This window comes from Lithobates pipiens, unplaced genomic scaffold (assembly GCF_037356315.1).
Source record: "Lithobates pipiens isolate NorthernLeopardFrog02 unplaced genomic scaffold, aLitPip1_a1.2 Scaffold_24, whole genome shotgun sequence".
NCBI lineage: Eukaryota > Metazoa > Chordata > Amphibia > Anura > Ranidae > Lithobates > Lithobates pipiens.
The window spans coordinates 10,835,195-10,854,344 of record NW_027507786.1 but is presented as its reverse complement, the minus strand read 5'-3'; the positions used below and the strand labels follow the sequence as shown (position 1 = coordinate 10,854,344).

Genomic DNA, 19,150 nt, shown 5'->3' with positions numbered 1-19,150 from the left:
ATGCTTTTTAGCGATCAGTGCTGGCTGCTATAGCTGCCAGCGGTGATCACTGTATTCTGATGGCTTGGAAACTTTCACCTCAGAGCACACACCAACACACGGCTCTTACGGAAGCTTGGTAATTCAAGTTCTGGGCTTCCCTAACATTACAGCCCTGTGGGGCTGTGACCAAGTCTGGGCAAGAGCTGGGATATGACATTACTTACCTCATATCCCTGCCACTCCTAAACCTGCTCCGCTGCAGCACCAGGCCCACAATGCCCTTAATCTGGCCTGTGCTCCGGCATGCGCCTGCATGTGCATTTCTTACTATCCGCAATTGAGGCAGGAGGAACCTGCACCCTGGTGAATCTGGTGTTCAGGCCGGGGAGACAGCAGGACTTGCCTGTTTTGGCCTGCTGCGCTCACTGTGACTCTCAGCTACTCTGCTTGCTTGGCTTGCCCAGTGGTGTGGTGCTCACTCACCAGAGAAGCTCCGGACTCCACAGGTAGTGCTTAGTGTGGTGGCAGTGACAGCACAGTCTTTAGTCTTCATCTTCCTGCAGCCTCATTGGTCTGTGTACTGGGTGTGGGGAAGGGGCAAGCTCTTTTTCTCAGTCTCTCTGGGGGCAATAATGCAGTCTCTTTCTGAGAGACTGCTCCATTCTCTGAGAGACTGCTCCACTTTACACTGCCTGTACAGAGACTGACTGCTTCACAGTGCCTGCACAGAAAGTGACTGCTCTCTCTGTGCAGGCAGTGTACAGCGGGGTCTCTCTCTGTGCAGGCAGTGTACAGCGGGGTCTGTGCAGGCAGTGTGAATCGGGGTCTCTCTCTGTACAGGCAGCGTGAAGCGGTCTCTCTCTGTGGAGGCAGTGTGAAGCAGGGTATCTCTCTGTGCAGGGGGTGTGAAGCGGTCTCTCTCTGTGCAGGCAGTGTGAAGCGGTCTCTCTCTGTGGAGGCAGTGTGAAGCGGGGTCTCTCTCTGTGCAGGCAGTGTGAAGCGGTCTCTCTCTGTGGAGGCAGTGTGAAGCGGGGTCTCTCTCTGTGCAGGGGGTGTGAAGCGGTCTCTCTCTGTGGAGGCAGTGTGAAGCGGTCTCTCTCTGTGGAGGCAGTGTGAAGCGGTCTCTCTCTGTGCAGGGGGTGTGAAGCGGTCTCTCTCTGTGGAGGCAGTGTGAAGCGGTCTCTCTCTGTGGAGGCAGTGTGAAGCGGTCTCTCTCTGTGGAGGCAGTGTGAAGCGGTCTCTCTCTGTGCAGGGGGTGTGAAGCGGTCTCTCTCTGTGGAGGCAGTGTGAAGCGGTCTCTCTCTGTGGAGGCAGTGTGAAGCAGGGTATCTCTCTGTGCAGGGGGTGTGAAGCAGTCTCTCTCTCTGTGCAGGGGGTGTGAAGCGGTCTCTCTCTGTGCAGGCAGTGTGAAGCGGTCTCTCTCTGTGGAGGCAGTGTGAAGCAGGGTATCTCTCTGTGGAGGCAGTGTGAAGCGGTCTCTCTCTGTGCAGGCAGTGTGAAGCGGTATCTCTCTGTGCAGGGGGTGTGAAGCAGTCTCTCTCTCTGTGCAGGCAATGTCCAGCAGTCTCTCTCTCTTTGGGGCAATGCGGAGCAGTCTCCCTCTCTCTCTATACGGGGAATGTGATGTAGATGGGTGGTGAGCTGATTTAGTGGTTCAATGGGCCACTTGACTGGACTTGCCCCCCAGGCCTAAGGCTGCCAGCCCTCCCCTGGTTGTCACCCCATAACAGGGACGCCAGGTATTATTTGATAGGTCATTTACACAATCGGACCATGTTGTCGGAAATTTTATAGCCCAGCTCTAAAACTTTGTCGGTCGGATATTCCAACGGAAACAGTCCGATGGAGCCCACACACAGTCGGATTATCCGACAACACGGTCCGATCGGACATTTTCCGTCTGAAAGTCCGACCGTGTGTACAGGGGCTTACAGTGAAAGGGAACTCTGCGAGTTCAGATGTACAAGGGGAACTCTGTGGACTCTAATGTAAAGGGGGACTCTTGTTCTTAACTTCATATGATTAGAAATGTTATTTAATAGCAAAATATATATATAGTTTATACTATAAAAAAAATTGCCGTGCGCCGCTAAAATGTTCAGGTTTGACTTGAAGAAAAGGTGGCAACCCTAGTTACAGCGCATCATCTCCTGACTGCAGGGGGCATGAAATACTTATGAATGCCGCCTTTATTTACATATCTATGCTGCCAGATGCAGCTATTTACATATGATTGATGATGCAGGTGAGTCATTTGTACACAACAATAGGGCAGAGGTATCAGGACACAGCACGGGACTAAAACTTCAAGGGATAAGGGAATTTAAATTGAGATAGTTTGCAAGTATGAGGCAGCTGCTTTGGGCCCCACAACAATGATAGGGCCCAGGGTAGTTGCCCCTTTTGCCCTGCCTTTAAGATGGGCCTGTCACCAGTGCTACCAATCTGTGCTCACCAGTGCTGTCTATCATTGCCCATCAGTGCCCACCAGTGCTGCCTATCAGTGCTGCCAATCAGTGCCCACCATTGGTGCCTATTGCTGCCCACCAGTGCTGCCAATCGGTGCTCACCAGTGCTGCCAATCAGTGCTCATCAGTGCTGCCAATCAGTGCCCACCAGTGCTGCCAATCACTGCCCATCAGTAGTGCCAATCAGTGCCCACCAGTGCTGCCAATCACTGCCCATCAGTGCTGCCAATCAGTGTCCACCATTGCTGCCTATTACTGCCCATCAGTAGTGCCAATCAGTGCCCACCAGTGCTGCCTATAACTGCCAATCAGTGCTCTCCCCCCTGTTCTTCCCCCCCAGTGCTCTCCACTCCCCCCAGTGCTCTCCATTACCCCCATTGCTCTCCCCCCCGTTCTTTCCCCCTCAGTGCTCTTCACTCCCCCCCAGTGCTCTCCACTCCCACCAGTGCTCTCCCCCCTGTTCTTTCCCCCCCCCCAGTGCTTTTCACTCTCCGCAGTGCTCTTCACTCCCCCCCAGTGCTCTTCACCCCCCCCAGTGCTCTCCACTCCCCCCAGTGCTCTTCCCCCGTTCTCCCCCCCCAGTGCTCTCCACTCCCCCCAGTGCTCTCTACCCCCCCCCCCCCCCGTGATCTCCACTCCTGTTTTTTTTTGCTCCCCCCAGCACTCTCCACTCCCAACCCCTCTACTCTCCCCCCTGCATTTTGCCCCCACCCATGTGCTCTCCAACCCTGCCAGTGCTCTCCACCTCCCATAGTGCTCTCCAGTCCCCCGTGCTTTCCAACCCTGTTCTTTCTGGCCCCCACTGGTACTCTCAAGCTCCCCCCCATTGCTCTCCACTCCCCCCTGCTCTTTGTACCCCCCCAGTACTCTCCAGCCCCCGTGCTCTCCACCCCTGTTTTTCTGCCCTCCCCAGTGCTCTTCGCCACCCCACACTCTTAGCCCCCCAGTGCTCTCAGCCTACCATGCTCTCCACCCCTGTTCTTTTTGGCCCCCCCAGTGCTCTCAAGTCCCCCCCCCCAGCGCTCTCCGCTCCCCACCCCTGTGATCTCCACTCCACCATGCTCTTTGCCCCCCACCCATGTGTTCTCCAACTCCGCCAATACTCTCTGCTCCCCCTTCTCTCCAGCTCCCACCCAGTGCTCTCCACTTCCCCAGAACCAGAGGACAGGCTGACTGGGGCCAGAAAATGAGGATGGCTGAAGGTGCAGGTGGCCAGGGACTACTCCATCTCACAGCAAACAGATCCTCTGGAAGGAGCACCGTCCCCATCCAAAACGAGAACAGACCCTGCCTGCTGCTGGCCGTCATGGATATCCTGCTGGCATGCAAGGTACTGTACCGAGCATCAACAACACACCATCCCACAGACAGGGAATGCAGACTGGGACATGGGGCACAGGAGGGGCTGCAATGATGGGCACAGTGAGGCTGCATTCATGGGCACAGTGAGACTGCATTCACGGCACAGTAAAGCTGCATTTGATGGGCACAGTGAGGCTGCAGTAATGGGCACAGTGAGGCTGCATTGATGGGCACAGTGAGGCTGCAATGGTGGGCATGGTGAAGCCGCATTTGTGGGCACAGTGAGACTGCATTCACGGGCAGAGTAAAGCTGCATTTGGTGGGCACAGTGAGGCTGCATTGATGGGGACAGTGAGGCTGCATTTTGATGGGCACATCAAGTCTGCAGTCTCTGACCATCTCCTGTAGCATGTCTGCAGCCTCTGAGGGAGTCTGGAGAGGAGTCAAGAGTGGGAGCGCCGCTAAGATGGGGGTCATGGGAGAAGTCAGACTTGTGTGCACTGTGGAGAGGAGACCATAGGATAATACCAGAGCCACCAAGCTGAAGCCGACTGACTGAGCCCTGCACAATGCACCTGATAGGAGGTCAGTGACAGCGCCGACAGGCCAGTTGGGGGGTGGGGGGTTCACTGATGTAAGGGGGGAGTGAATACGATAATGTAAGGGGGCACTAACATAAAGGGTTTCCCCCTTATATTAGTAACCCACCCTCCTTACCTTAGTGTATTCTTTCTGCGAAAGGTGGCCACCCCCCACGCTCTGAGTTCCTGGGGTCCCCCTTGATGATTGACCACTTACCACGTTTAACTGGAATTTGCATATATATATATATATATATATATACAGATATATAGATATAAAGCCCTATGTGATTTCATATCTATATACTGTATAATATACTCTTCATCAAATGTGATTTAAAATGTGTGGTTTTCCCTTTCATGAACAAGAAAATAATGACGTTATGCTGTTGGGCTGGTATAATAATGCTGTGGGGCTGGTATGAAATTTTTTCCAGGGCTGGTTTTTATTCCCAGTCCGGCCCTGGGTATATTTCAGAGATGAAAGTTTGCAGGGAATTGAGCTTAATCCGTTTCAACACAGGAGAGGACTTGCTATAAGTGTGGTAACAAAATGGTAGGACTAGCGATCAGCTTTAATGAAATTAGCAGTAAAAAATACAAAATACAATAAAAACTGCACATTTTATTCAGGAAAAATATCAAGTGAGTTGTCCATAACACTGAACTATACAAGAGAGACATTCTGCTCAGACCTCGCACAAACTCACCACCTTCAGGTTCATGTATTCCATTTTCAAAGGATAGACAAACTCCAGACTCCCAGCTGTGGTGACACTACAAATCCCATCGCGCCTATGGGAGTCATGCCTGTTATGGTCAGAGTCTTGCAATGCCTCCTGGGACTTGTAGTTTGAGGGCCGAAGATTGGCTGAAACTGAGAGGTTCAACTATTTATTGCAAGGGCTCTGGATATAAAAATGAAAAGATTTAGATACGCTACACAGGCAAGCTATGATAACACTCCTAAATTAGAGCTATTGAAAGAAGCATAGCTTCTGTAGTGGGCAGGCAGCTTGGTTATCCTCCTAGTGGCATGGTGGAGCCCTTGTCACCTTCCTACACTACATACATACTGTTCTTCTTCTTTGAGATATGATTTCAGATCTTAGCACTAGCCCTGCTGGCAGTGATCATACTCATCTCAACCATTCCGATACCACACAGATCTGTTTATGGAAGATGTTTTCTACTAGCCCTAAAAAATGTGGCGCAGATCCCCAAAACGAGTTGGTTTCCTTCAATAAACTTTTGCTCCGAAATATGATTCCAGATATGAAGCCCTGCTGGCAGTGATCATACTCATCTCAGCCATTCCTATACCACACAGATCTGTGTACAGTATATAGGATGTTTATTACTAGCCCTGAAAAATGTGGTGCAGATCTTCAAAATGTGTTGGTTTTCCTTCAATACATTTTTTCTTTAAGATATGTTTCCAGATATTATCAACATTACCCATTTCAACTATTACGATACCACACAGATCTGTTTATGGAAGATGTTTACTACTAGTCCTGAAAAATGTGGCTCAGATTCTCGAGACGTGTTGTTTCCTTCAATAAACTTTTTCTTCAGGATTTGATTCCAGATATTATCACAAGCTTTGCTGTGACCATGAGCATATTTATCCCCACCGTTCCTATACCACACAGATCTGTTTATGTAGGATGGTTGCTAGTAGCCATGAAAATTTTGGAGCAGATCCCCAAAATGTGTTTTCTTCAATATGTTTTTTCTTCAAGATATGATTCCAGATATTATCAACATTACTCATCTTAACTATGCCGATACCACACAGATCTGTGTTACGGAAGATGTTTACTACTAGCCCTGAAAAATATGGAGAAGATCCCTGAAACGTTTCCTTCACTAAACTTTTGCTTTGAGAATATAATTTCAGATATTAGCACAAACCCTGCTAACAGTGATTATACTCATATCAACCTTTTCTATACCATGCAGGTCTGTTTATATAAGATGTTTACTACTAGCCATGAAAATGTGGCGCAGACCCCTGAAACGTGTTGGTTTCCTTCAATACATATTTTTCGTCACGATATGATTCCAGATATTATCAACATTACTCATCTCAACCATTCCAATACCACACAGATCTGTTTATGGAAAATGTTTACTACTAGCCCTGTAACATGTGGCACAGATTCCTGAAACGTGTTGGTTTCCTTCAATAAACTTTTGCTTTGAGCTATGATTCTAGATATTAGTACAAGCCCTGCTGACAGTGATCATACTCATCTTAGCCATTCCTATAACACACAGATCTGTGTATATAAGATGTTTATTACTAGCTCTAAAAAAAAATGTGGTGCAGATCCCCAAAACATGTTGGTTTCCTTCAGTAAACGTTTGCTTCAAGATATGATTCAAGATATTAGCACAAGCCCTGCTGACAGTGACTATACGCATCTCAACCTATCCTATACCGTACAGATCTGTGTATATGAGATGTTTATTACTAGCTCTAAAAAAAATGTGGTGCAGATTGCCAAAATGTGTTGGTTTTCTTCAATAGGCCCTACTGACAGCGATCATACTCAACACAACTGTTCCATTACCACACAGATCTGTTTATGGAAGATGTTTACTACTAGCCATGAAAAATGTGGCACAGATTCCTGAAATGTGTTGGTTTCCTTCAATAAACTTTTGCTTTGAGATATGATTCTAGATATCAGTACAATCCCTGCTAACAGTGATCATACTCATCTCTTTCCTAAAGCATACTGATCTGTTTATTTAAAATGTTCATTACAATTTACTAGCCTTGAAAAATGTGAAACAGATCCCCAAAACGCATTGGTTTCCTTCAAAAAGCTTTTTCTTTGAGATGTGATTTTAGATATTAGCACAAGCCCTGCTGACAGTCATTATACTCATCTTAACTGTTCCTATAACACACAGATCTGTGTATATAAGATGTTTATTGCAAGCGCTGAAAGAGTGGTACAGATCCCAAAACATGTTGGTTTCCATCAGTGAACTTTTGCTTTTAGATATGATTCTAGATATTAGCACAAGTCTTGCTTACAGTAATCATACTCATCTCAGCCATTCCTATACCACACATATCTGTGTATATAAGATGTTTATTACTAGCTCTAAAAAAAAAATGTGGCGCAGATTGCCAAAATGTGTTGGTTCTCTTCAATAGGTTTTTTCTTTACAACATGCACAATGTTTCTTTTGCTTATAGATGTGAATCCACATATTTGTACAAGCCCTCCTGAAAGTGATCATATTCAGGTCAACCATTCCTATACCACATCGATCTGTTAATATAAGATGTATAATACAAGCCCTGAAAAATGTGGTGCAGATCCCCAAAACGTGTTGGTTTCCTTCAGTAAATGTCTGCTTCAGATATGATTCAAGATATTAGCACAAGCTCTGCTGACAGTGTTCATACTCATTTCAACCTATCCTATACCACACAGATCTGTGCATATAAGATGTTTATTACTAGCTCTGAAAGAAATGTGGGGCAGATTGCTAAAACGTGTTGGTTTTCTTCAATAGGTTTATGCTTCAATATATGATTCCAGATATTAGCACAAGCCCTGCTGACAGTGATCATACACAACACAACTGTTCCGTTACCACACAGAACTGTTTATGAAAGATGTTTACTACTAGCCCTGAAAATTATGACACAAATTCTCAAAACGTGTTGGTTTCCTTCAATACGTTTTTTTCGCCAAGATATGATTCGATAGTACTCATCTCAACCACTCCAATACCACACAAATCTGTTGATGGAAGATGTTTACTCCTACCCCTAAAAAATGTGGTACAGATTCCTGAAATGTATTTCCTTCAATAAACTTTTTCTTTGAGATGTGATTCTAGATATCAGTACAAGCCCTGCTATCAGTGATCATACTCATCTCAACCTTTCCTATAGCATACTGATCTGGTTATATAAAATGTTTATTACTAGCCTTAAAATATGTGGCGCAGATCTCCAAAACGTGTTGGTTTCCTTCAATAAGCTTTTTCATCGAGATATGATTCTAAATCTTAGCACAAGCCCTGCTGACAGTGATCATACTCATCTTAACCATTCCTATACAACCCAGATCTGTGTATATAAGATGTTTATTGCAAGCACTGAAAAATGTGGTGCAGAGCCCCAAAACATGTTGGTTTACTTCAATAAGTTATTTAGTCAAGCTATGATTCCAGATATTATCAACATTACTCATCTCAACCATTCCAATACCACACAGATCTGTTTATGGAAGATGTTTACTACCAGCCCTGAAAAATGTGACGCATATTTCTGAAACGTGTTGGTTTCCTTCAATAAACTTTTGCTTTGAGAAATGCGATTTCAGATATTAGCACAAGCCCTGCTGCCAGTGATCATACTCATCTCAGCCGTTTCTATACCATACACATCTGTTTGTATAAAATGTTTATTACTAGTCTTGAAAAATGTGGCGCAGGTTCCCAAAACGTGTTGGTTTTATCAAACTTTTGCTTCAAGATATGAATCCAGATATTAGCTCAGGCCCTGCTGACAGTAATCATACTCATCTCAGGCATTCCTATACCATTCCGATCTGTTTATATAAGATCTTTATTACTAGCCCTGAAAAATGTGGTACAGATCCACGAAACGTGTTGGTTTCCTTTAATAAGCTGTGAAAATGCAGCAGCTCATATGTACAATATCAGAATAGCAACCTCAATGACCTGTCTAGATCATTCATGAGCCATGGAAGAACGCATTACGGAGCTTTACACATTCTTTCCTTGGTAGGTGGGGTATACGCTGTATATATATATATGGGTATATATTGTAAGTCCATTCTTCTATTGCAGAAGTTGTTTTAAAAAATGCAGCTGAGGGTAGGTAGCTGAGGAAGCCATTATGAGGTCCTGGCTTTTTTATTTTCTAAAATCAGTTTTCTCTCCAAAAGTTGTATTTCAGATGTAATTATGTCATTGACAACCCGAGTTTTTTTTTTTTTTTTAAATAGAAAATGAATATTTGTGTGCTTTGTAAAACAAAAAAATTGTCCAATAAGAATAGCTGTTTCTTAAAAAGAAAAAGAAATTAGAACAGTACTTTCACAGTTTCACTATGAATTTCAGTTGTTTTCCCTGAACTATATCGTGGCAATTAAAATATTCCCGGCAGCAACCGATACGAGACGGCATCCGTATAGAGCTTCCAGTCTTTGCCGTACTTGCTGGAGCATCGATGCTCGTCCCGGATGCAGCGATGGACGAGCAAGATGGTCATGTAGATGATATAGAAATAAGGCAGTAAGTGGTCGAACCCACAGGCCAGGCAGTAGGACAGAGATCCCATCAGGTCTCCGGTGTAGTTCATGTGCCGGGCCAACCCCCAGAAGCCGGAGATCATGAGCTTGCTGTGGTGCTTCTTGCCGTCAGTAGACGTGTAAGAACATTCAATGAATTTCGGCTTCTTGCCCCAGATGATGCAGTTGCCGTTGGTGCGCCTGAACAGGTCTTTCTGATGGTTGGTCATCCTGAAGATGTAGTACCCAACGAGCCCCAGCAGAAGTATTGCTGCAGAAGCTGTTGTTGAGAGCTGTACTGGGTTGTACACCAAATATAAACCCTGAAAAAAAAGAAAAATACATATTAAATATAACATTTTAATACAATTGAATTAATAAAATTGCATTTTGTAACCATTTGAAAAGTTAGTTGTTATGGGTGAATTTTAAAGTGAAACTACAGGCAAAACCAAAAATAATATATATAAGATATAGTCCGTCAATAGCATTGATAGAGGTTTTTGGTTTCCCCAAATCTACCCCCCCCCCCCATAACTATTTCTAAAAGTTTGAAAATATCTCAGCATTCTAATATGTTAATTTCCTATGATCGCCAACTCCATCTAGTGGCCATAATGCAGGATTTTCCTGAAATACCGCTATCAGGAAAATGCTGCATTATGGCCACTAGATGGAACTGACAATCATACGAAATAGGCATATTAGACACATTGGGACACATTTATGAAAACTGAAGCAACTGTATGCAGAGTCAATAGCTACAGACCTCCAAACTTTGTGTGGCCCTCAGATAAGCACCACAACAGTGCGTAGAGAGCTTTATGGAACGAGCTTCCATGGCCGAGTGTAATATTTGGTGGAGCGGCGATTAGGGTGTTGGGTTTGGCCCCTTAGTTCCTGTGAAGGGAACCTTTAAGGTGTCAGCATGCCAAGACATTTTGGACAATTCCATGCTCCCAACTTTGTGGGAACAGTTTGGGGATGGCCAGTGCACAAAGCAAGGTCCATAAAGACATTGATAAGTGAGTTTCCGGTGGAGGAACTTGACTGGCCCGTACAGAGTCCTGACCTCAATCCGATAGAACACCTTTGGGATAAATTAGAGTGGAGTCTGCAAGCCAGGCCTTCCCTTCCAACATCTGTGCCTGGCCGCCCAAATGCACTCCTGGAAGAATGGTCAAACATTCCCATAGACACACTCCTAAACCTTGTGGACGGCCTTCCCAGAAGAGTTGAAGCTGTTATATCTTCAAAGGGTGGGCCAACTCAATATTGAACCCTACGGACTAAGACTGGGATGCCATTAAAGTTCATGTGCGTGTAAGGGCAGGCGTCCCAATACTTTTGGCAAAGTAGTGTATGTATTCTGTACTTCTGTCCCTCACCCCCTTATTGTATGATACACATAGCTAGACAGGTTTGGACAATTTAGATAAGAATAGACACATTACTAATATATTCGATACGGGCTAAAGATGTGGAAAACCTTTCACACACCAACATCAAACAAATGGCATGACTATTTGGATTACGAATTTATCCGCATACCTCCCTTTGGTACAACTATATTCATGTTTGAGTATATGTTGAATGCCACAGAATGTTGTAAATGTTTCTTTGTTTTTTTTTTCTATTTTCTTTGAAAAATCCACAAACTGAGATTAAACTAAAATTGGAAGCAAATGACATTTCCTTGCTGGTTTATTTAAAAAAAAAAAAAAAAAAGCACACAGACTCTTCACTCTTCTCTTCACAGACTTGGGGTGGTTGGTGTTCAGTTTTTTTTTTTGTAAACAAGACGGCAATGAAATGTAATAAATGTTTTTTTTTTCTTTTTATTGTCTCAATAAATCAATAAATTTAGATTGCCAGCGAATTACATTTCCTTACTGGCTTCTTAAAAAAATTCTCAGAGACCCCTCATTTATGGGGAATATTCGGGGGGCGGGGTCAGTGTCCTGTTTTGTTTTAAAGAAGATGGCAATGCAATGTAATAAATGGCACTTGCTGTAGCACATCCTGCAATAAGAATGAAAAAACAAATGTGTATAGATTCCCCTCAAAATACATAAAAGACCCTTTTAAGGGGGTAACTCACAGAAAAAAAGAAGAAGATGCACAAGGTTCCCCAGAAAATCCATACCAGACCCTTCATCTGAGCATGCAGCCTGGCTGGCCAGGGAAGGAAGGAGGAGAGGGGGAGAGCATTCTTCCCCCCTCCCTCCTGAACCATAGCAGGCCACATGACCTCAACATGGTGGGGTGGGGGGGTTTGCCCCTATTGTTGAGGTCAAGGGCCTCTTCCCCACAAACCTGGCCAGTGGCTGTGGGGGGCTGCAGGTGGGGGGGGGGGCTTATCGGAATCTGGAAGCCCCTTTAATAATAAGCCCCCCCCCATATACCCAAGTGAATGAGTACCCCTAAAAAATGTTTTAACCTAGATATAAAGACACTCAATCCTTTTCACCAGCCCTTTATTAAAAAATTAACAATCCTCAAAAAATGTCCCTCAATGTAAATCCATTGTCAATCATGATGTCCGCCGCCCACCAACTCCCCGAAAAAAAATGAATCTGATGACCCGGCAGATATGACCAATCTAGACGGTACCACAAAACTGAACGAGAGCTCTGATATAAGGGAAGGGTCGGTGATAGTGGTGACATCATTTCCCAAATACAGTATGGCCAGTGGTGATGTCACTGCTATCCCTGCCCCTTTGCTTACATGGCAGAGATTCCCTGTGATGTCAGCTGCTCCTAGGGACGCGGTGGGTGCCAGCACCCCCTGCTTCCTTAGGAACCGGTGAAAGCAGGAAGCTGTCATATACAGAAGTGTAAAGCCTTGTACACACGGTCGGAGAATCCGTCGGAATGTGTCCTATCGGACCGCGTCGTCGGATAATCCGACTGTGTGTGGTATGCATCGGACTGATTCCGTCCGAATCTCCGTCGGACCCAATTTTCCAACATGTTGGAAATATTTCCCGACCAACTGGGCCGGTCGGACCTAATCCGATCATGTGTAGAGCATTTTCATCGGACCAAGTGCCACGCATGCTCAGATCAAATTCCTACATCAAAGCTATTGGCTACTAGCCTGAATGTAGTCCCATCGTAACGAAATTACGTCATCACGTTCTGAAAGATCGGATTTTTCACCAACTTTGTCCGACCGTGTGTATGCAACAGTTTCGGACAAGATCCGACGGTCAAAATGCGACGGGCAGAATCCGACGATCAGAATCCGACGGATTTGGTTGTGGAAATCTCCGACCGTGTGTACAGGGGCTAAGAAATAATGATTCTATATATGATCCTTGACTCCCATCGAACAAGGAGCCGCATGAGCAAAAGTTTAGGTGTTCGTATGTATTGTTGACTCCTTACTGGAAATAATGGTAGGGAAATCTCACTGTTCTATTCAAGGCATATGAGAAACCAGTGGCTCATACAGCCCACAAGGCCCTAACTATGACTGAAATATTTACTTCTGGGTGGACTGACCCTTTAATAAATGACTCTGTTCCAGCTCTTGGATTGGTTGGCCCCTTCCACCCCCTTACCTGTAGCGTGTAGAGGAAAGGCAACCAGACGCAGTCTCCCCATCCCAGGTACCAGCCGAAATGGTCGTGACAGATGTCTATGGTTTTCAGGTACCAAGCTTCGTTCCAGAAGAAGTCCACCACATAGATGGCCTACATACAAAAAAAAGTGGATGGTTAGCACCTTGTGTACATACCTAGAGTGGTAAGTTTTACATTTCTTATTAGATGCAAGAAAATCAAATGTGCAATTACCAAGCAGATTTCAGAAGATATGGGTCGGGGTTGGGTGGACTGTGAGGGCAACTCAGTGACATCATAGTTACATAGTAGGTGAGGTTGAAAGAAAAAGACACAAGTCCATCAAGTCCAACCTATGAACATTGATGGACATAAATCTTTATTGACTATATGGTGAGGTCAAGTTAAACACAGGCTTATGCGTTTTGGCTTTACACCCAGATATCAAGGATAACTTGTCACAAATTTCTGGCAGTGTTGAATTCTAAGTCTTCCTGCACGTTTTCACTGGCAAGTTGTACACTTGCAGAGCACATGAAGCACAAGTTCTAGCTGACACCTTTCCAATTTGTAGCAAATTTGCGTGACAAGTCTCTAGCAAGGGCAAAGTTGCAGTGGTGAGTCTACAACAAGAGCTCTGCAAATCACAGTGACCCATGGGGTGGGAGGACTATTGCAACGTATAAGTGAACCAGAACTTGCAGAATGTTTGCAAAAGAAAGTTGATCTGGAGTCATGCAATGCAGACTTGCTGCAATGAAACCTGTGAAGCCTGGCAAGTCTAGCAATAGCTTAGCAAGTCATTTTCAAACATGCAGCTCAATTGCTTGCTATCTGGGCAGCTGTATAGACGAAACGCGTAAGCCTGTGTTTTAACTGGATCTCACCATGTAGTTAAAAAGATTTATGTCCATCAATGTCACTGAATTGCTGGCTCTACTTTGTTGGATGAATCGTTTGTCAGAATGTGGAGACACTCCTGTCTGAGCACCAGTGATTCCAAGTTCGGTGGGTCCCTGTAGTTGACTTGTACTTGGTGGACTGTGAGGGAATTGTGTGTATAAGGAAAAGGGAACTCAAATCAGATTTCCATCACCCCTATCTATACCAATCACATGGCCTTTGTGCAGAGATGAATGTCCTGATATACAGTATCTCACAAAAGTGAGTACACCCCTCACATTTTTGAAAATATTTTATTCTATCTTTTCATTTGACAACACTGAAGAAATGACACTTGTCTACAATGTAAAGTAGTGAGTGTACAGCTTGTATAACAGTGTACATTTGCTGTCCCCTCAAAATAATTTAACGCACAGCCATGAATGTCTAAACCGCTGGCAACAAAAGTCAGTACACCCCCAAAGTGCAAATGTCCAAATTGGGCACAATTAGCCATTTTTCCTCCCCGGTGTCATGTGACTTGTTAGTGTTACAAGGTCTCAGGTGTGAATGGGGAGCAGGTGTGTTAAATTTGGTGTTATCGCTCTCACTCCCTCATACTGGTCACTGGAAGTTCAACATGGCACCTCATGGCAAAGAACTCTCTGAGGATCTGAAAAAATGAATTGTTGCTCTACATAAAGATGGCCTAGGCTATAAGAAGATTGCCAACACCCTGAAACTGAGCTGCAGCACGGTGGCCAAGACCATACAGCGGTTTAACAGGACAGGATCCACTCAGAATAGGCCTTGCCATGGTCAACCAAAAAAGTTGAGTGCACGTGTTCAGCATCATATCCAGAGGTTGTCTTTGGGAAATAGACATATGAGTGCTGCCAGCATTGTTGCAGAGGTTGAAGGGGTGGGGGGGGGGGGGGTCAGCCTGTCAGTGCTTAGACCATACGCTGCACATTGCATCAAATTGGTCTGCATGGCTGTCATCCCAGAAGAAAGCCTCCTCTAAAGATGATACACAAGAAAGCCCACAAACAGTTTGCTGAGGACAAGCAGACTAAGGACATGGATTACTGGAACCATGTCCTGTGGTCTGATGAGACCAAGATAAACTTATTTGGTTCAGATGGTGACAAGCGTGTGTGGGGGCAACCAGGTGAGGAGGACAAAGACAAGTGTGTCTTGCCTGCTGTCAAGCATGGTGGTGGGGGTGTCATGGTCTGGGGCTGCATGAGTGCTGCTGGCACTGGGGGGCTACAGATCCTTGAGGGAACCATGAATGTACTGTGACATACTGAAGCAGAGAATGATCCCCTCCCTTCATAGACTGGGCAGGGCTGTATTCCAACATAACTACCCCAAACACACCTCCAAGAGGACCACTGCCTTGCTAAAGAAGCTGAGGGTAAAAGTGATGGACTGGCCAAGCATGTCTCCAGAACTAAACCCTATTGATCATCTGTGGGGCATCATCAAATGGAAGGTGGAGGAGCGCAAGGTCTCCAACATCCACCAGCTCTGTGATGTCATCATGGAGGAGGGGAAGAGGACTCCAGTGGTGACCTGTGAAGCTCTGGTGACCTCCATGCCCAAGAAGGTTAAGGCAGTGCTGGAAAATAATGGTGGCCACAAAAAATATTGACACTTTGGGCCCAATTTGGACATTTTCACTTAGGGGTGTACTTGCTTATGTTGCCAGCGGTTTAGACATTAATGGCTGTGTGTTGAATTATTTTGAGGGGACAGGAAATTTACACTGTTATACAAGCTGTACACTCACTACTTTACATTGTAGACAAGTGTCATTTCTTCAGTGTTGTCACATGAAAAGATAGAAGAAAATATATTTTTTTTAAATGTGAGGGGTGTACTCACTTTTGTGAGATACTGTATACATAATAAGAGTGCAAATCCCTGGGATTGGGATTTAAGAATATAGAAAAATATTTCCAAATTGTATAGTGGAGGCATCTGGTGGTCATATTATATATTATATTATTATATTATATGATGACATTGCACTTGTAATATTGCATATACACCAATGTGGGGACCTCACTTACAAAAAGATATATTAATAAGATAAAACAGGTATAGAGAGGCAACACAAATGGTGCAAGGTTTGAGGAATAAAACCTTTTAAGATGAGACTGCAGGTACTTAATAGGTAATATTAGTTCAAGAACTCAATCGAGAAGGAGAAAAGTATTGGATGCTTGGAGCTAACCCCTAGCAGAATTTACTAAATTTAAAGTAGCATTAACCCCTCTGCATTTTTAGTTTAACGCATTGAGAGCAATGAAATAAGCATTCCCCAGTAAACTATTTGGTAAAATTCTTACCCCCAGCACTTGTATTTTACAACTTCCAGTGCTGCTTCCCTGAACTTCCAGTTTTCACAGGAAAGAGTTAAATCTAAACTGCAGGAATTCAGCCAATCCAGCTGGTATACTATGATTTAAGTCTAATGATGTGCATGCCACCTCCTGGACTTATCTCTTTAGTTTACATCTGACAGTATTATGAAGCTCCAGGAGCACAGCTATCACTACACTCCCAGAGCTCTAAAAAAAAAAAAGACACTGGGGCTTAGACATGTGCAATTCGTTTAGACAAATACGTTAATTCCAAATTTCCGAATAACCAAATTTTTCCAAATATTTTTAAAATTAGAAAATTCGTAAATTCTGAATGTCAGAAATTCTGAATGTCGGAAATTCTGAATTATCAGAAATTCTGAATTTCCGAAATCCAAAAATTCAGAAAATTTGAAAATCCAAAAAGAATGAAAAGCCGAAAATTCTAAAAAACTAAAATCTGAAAATTCAAATACCTGAAAATTCGAAAATCTTAAATAACTATGGTAACTAATAATAACTTAACTATTACTAACTTAAATTATAGGTATTGAAATTTCCTTTCAAATTTGGCTGTTAGTGAACGTAACGAATACAAATTTATCCAAAGTTACGAATTATTCGTAATAACAAATGTTATTTAAACGAATGGAATGTAATGAATAATAAATAACAATAATAATAACAAGAACGTATAATTATTATTTCGTTCAGTTCCATTTGTTTAGATGCGGCATTCGTTATTTTCGGATAATTCGTAACTTTGGATAAATTTGTATTCGTTACCTTCACTAACAGCCAAATTTGAAAGGAAATTCCAATACCTATAATTTAATAGTTTGTTATTATTAGTTAGTTGTTATTTTGAATTTTCCTTTCTTATTTTTGGATTTTCGAATTTGCGAGTTTTTGAATTCCGAATTTTCAAATTTTTGAATTTCGAATTTGTGAATTTTTGAATTTCTGAATTCCGAAATTTAGAGTTTACAAATTCAGAATTTTTGAAAAATAAATAAATAATTAAAACGAAAATAAAAAACGAACACATTTTTCGACAGTGCATGTGTCTACTGGGGTTGATTTACTAAAACTAGAGAGTGCAAAATCTGGTGCGGCTGTGCATGTTATCAGCTTCTAACTTCAGTTTGTTCAATTAAACGTTGACAATAAAACCTGGAAGCTGATTGGCTGCCTTGCACAGCTGCACCAGATTTTGCACTCTCCACATTTAGTAATTCAACCCCCATGTCTTCTCACACACACACAGCATCTCTGCCCGCCCATCACCTCTGCTGCTCATTAACAGGAGCCTTTGTAACACAAAGCTCTCTGTGATTGGACAGGAGGTCGGGGAGGGGCGGGAACAGCGGCTGCGGCAGGCGGCTCTGCAGCTGCTGGAGTTGAGACAAGAAGGTTTAGCGTCAGAGAGCTGGAAGTATCGCTATAGCTTTACTTATGGAAAGCCGTAAAAATGTAAATTGTTAAATTATGAAGATAAGTCCACAAGGCAGCATGCACCTCGTTAGACTTTTTCTTGGAGTTCAGCTTTAACAATGGACAGTGCAGTCTCCAGCCAGCCTGTTAGCTTGATAAATGGAGGGGAGTGCCTTGCCATCTTACACTAAGGGGCTGTGTGTTTTTATTGATGCACAAAGTGTAGGAGACTCTAGTCCTTGCATACAAGGGTGACTCCATAGAATGCTGCAAGAAAAGGGAGTCACCCTTAGACAAGAAACCCTGGGCTGCGTTCATGGCACCAGCTTAACATGAAACATAGACAAGGATTAAAGATAAAGAAGCTCCATACTCATCTAGGCTCCGTTTCCACTAGTGCGGCTTGTCATGCGACTTTGTACACATAAAGTCGCATGACAAGTCACAGCCCATTGATTTCAATGGTACCGGTTTCCATCTATGCAACTTTGAAAATCAGCTGGAGTTGAGACAAGAAGGTTTAGCGTCAGAGAGCTGGAAGTATCGCTATAGCTTTGCTTATGGAAAGCTGTAAAAATGTCAATTGTAAAATTATAAAGATAAGTCCACAAGGCAGCATGCACCTCGTTAGACTTTTTCTTGGCGTTCAGCTTTAACAATGGACGGTGCAGTCTCCAGCCAGCCTGTTAGCTTGATAAATGGAGGAGAGTGCCTTGCCATCTTACACTAAGGGGCTGTGTATTTTTATTGATGCACAAAGTGTAGGAGACTCTAGTCCTTGCATACAAGGGTGACTCCATAGAATGCTGCAAGAAAAGGGAGTCACCCTTAGACAAGAAACCCTGGGTCTGCGTTCATGGCACCAGCTTAACATGAAACATAGACAAGGATTAAAGATAAAGAAGCTCCATACTCATCTAGGCTCCGTTTCCACTAGTGCGGCTTGTCATGCGATTTTGTACACATAAAGTCGCATGACAAGTCACAGCCCATTGATTTCAATGGTACCGGTTTCCATCTATGCGACTTTGAAAATCAACGACATCAAAAAGGTGCCAGCAACCACTTTGATGCGACTTTGATCCAGAGAGTGTAAAGATGGTTTAAAGCTGCGCTCAAAGTCACATCAAAGTCACACTCCCAAGTCGCAACTCTAAATCGCACGATTTTGGGGCCGTAATAGAAATGTACCCTAAGTGATGAACTGCTTAAGGACCGCCTCCTGCACATATACGTCGGCAGAATGGCACGGCTGGGCACACGTAACGGT

The 19,150-nt window shown here is 43.9% G+C and overlaps 1 protein-coding gene across 1 annotated transcript in view; it reads right to left on the bottom strand.

Annotated features, from left to right (window-relative positions):
* Positions 1-8,436: 8,436 nt before the first annotated feature.
* DHCR7 (7-dehydrocholesterol reductase) overlaps positions 8,437-19,150 on the bottom strand; it is a 55,240-nt gene continuing 44,526 nt past the window's right edge. The window contains exons 7-8 of the mRNA XM_077453603.1: positions 13,193-13,324; positions 8,437-9,947 (exon numbers count right to left, since the gene is read on the bottom strand). Coding sequence (XP_077309729.1) covers positions 9,483-9,947; positions 13,193-13,324 — 597 coding nt within the window. The 3' untranslated portion in view covers positions 8,437-9,482. The remainder of the gene's footprint in view (positions 9,948-13,192; positions 13,325-19,150) is intronic.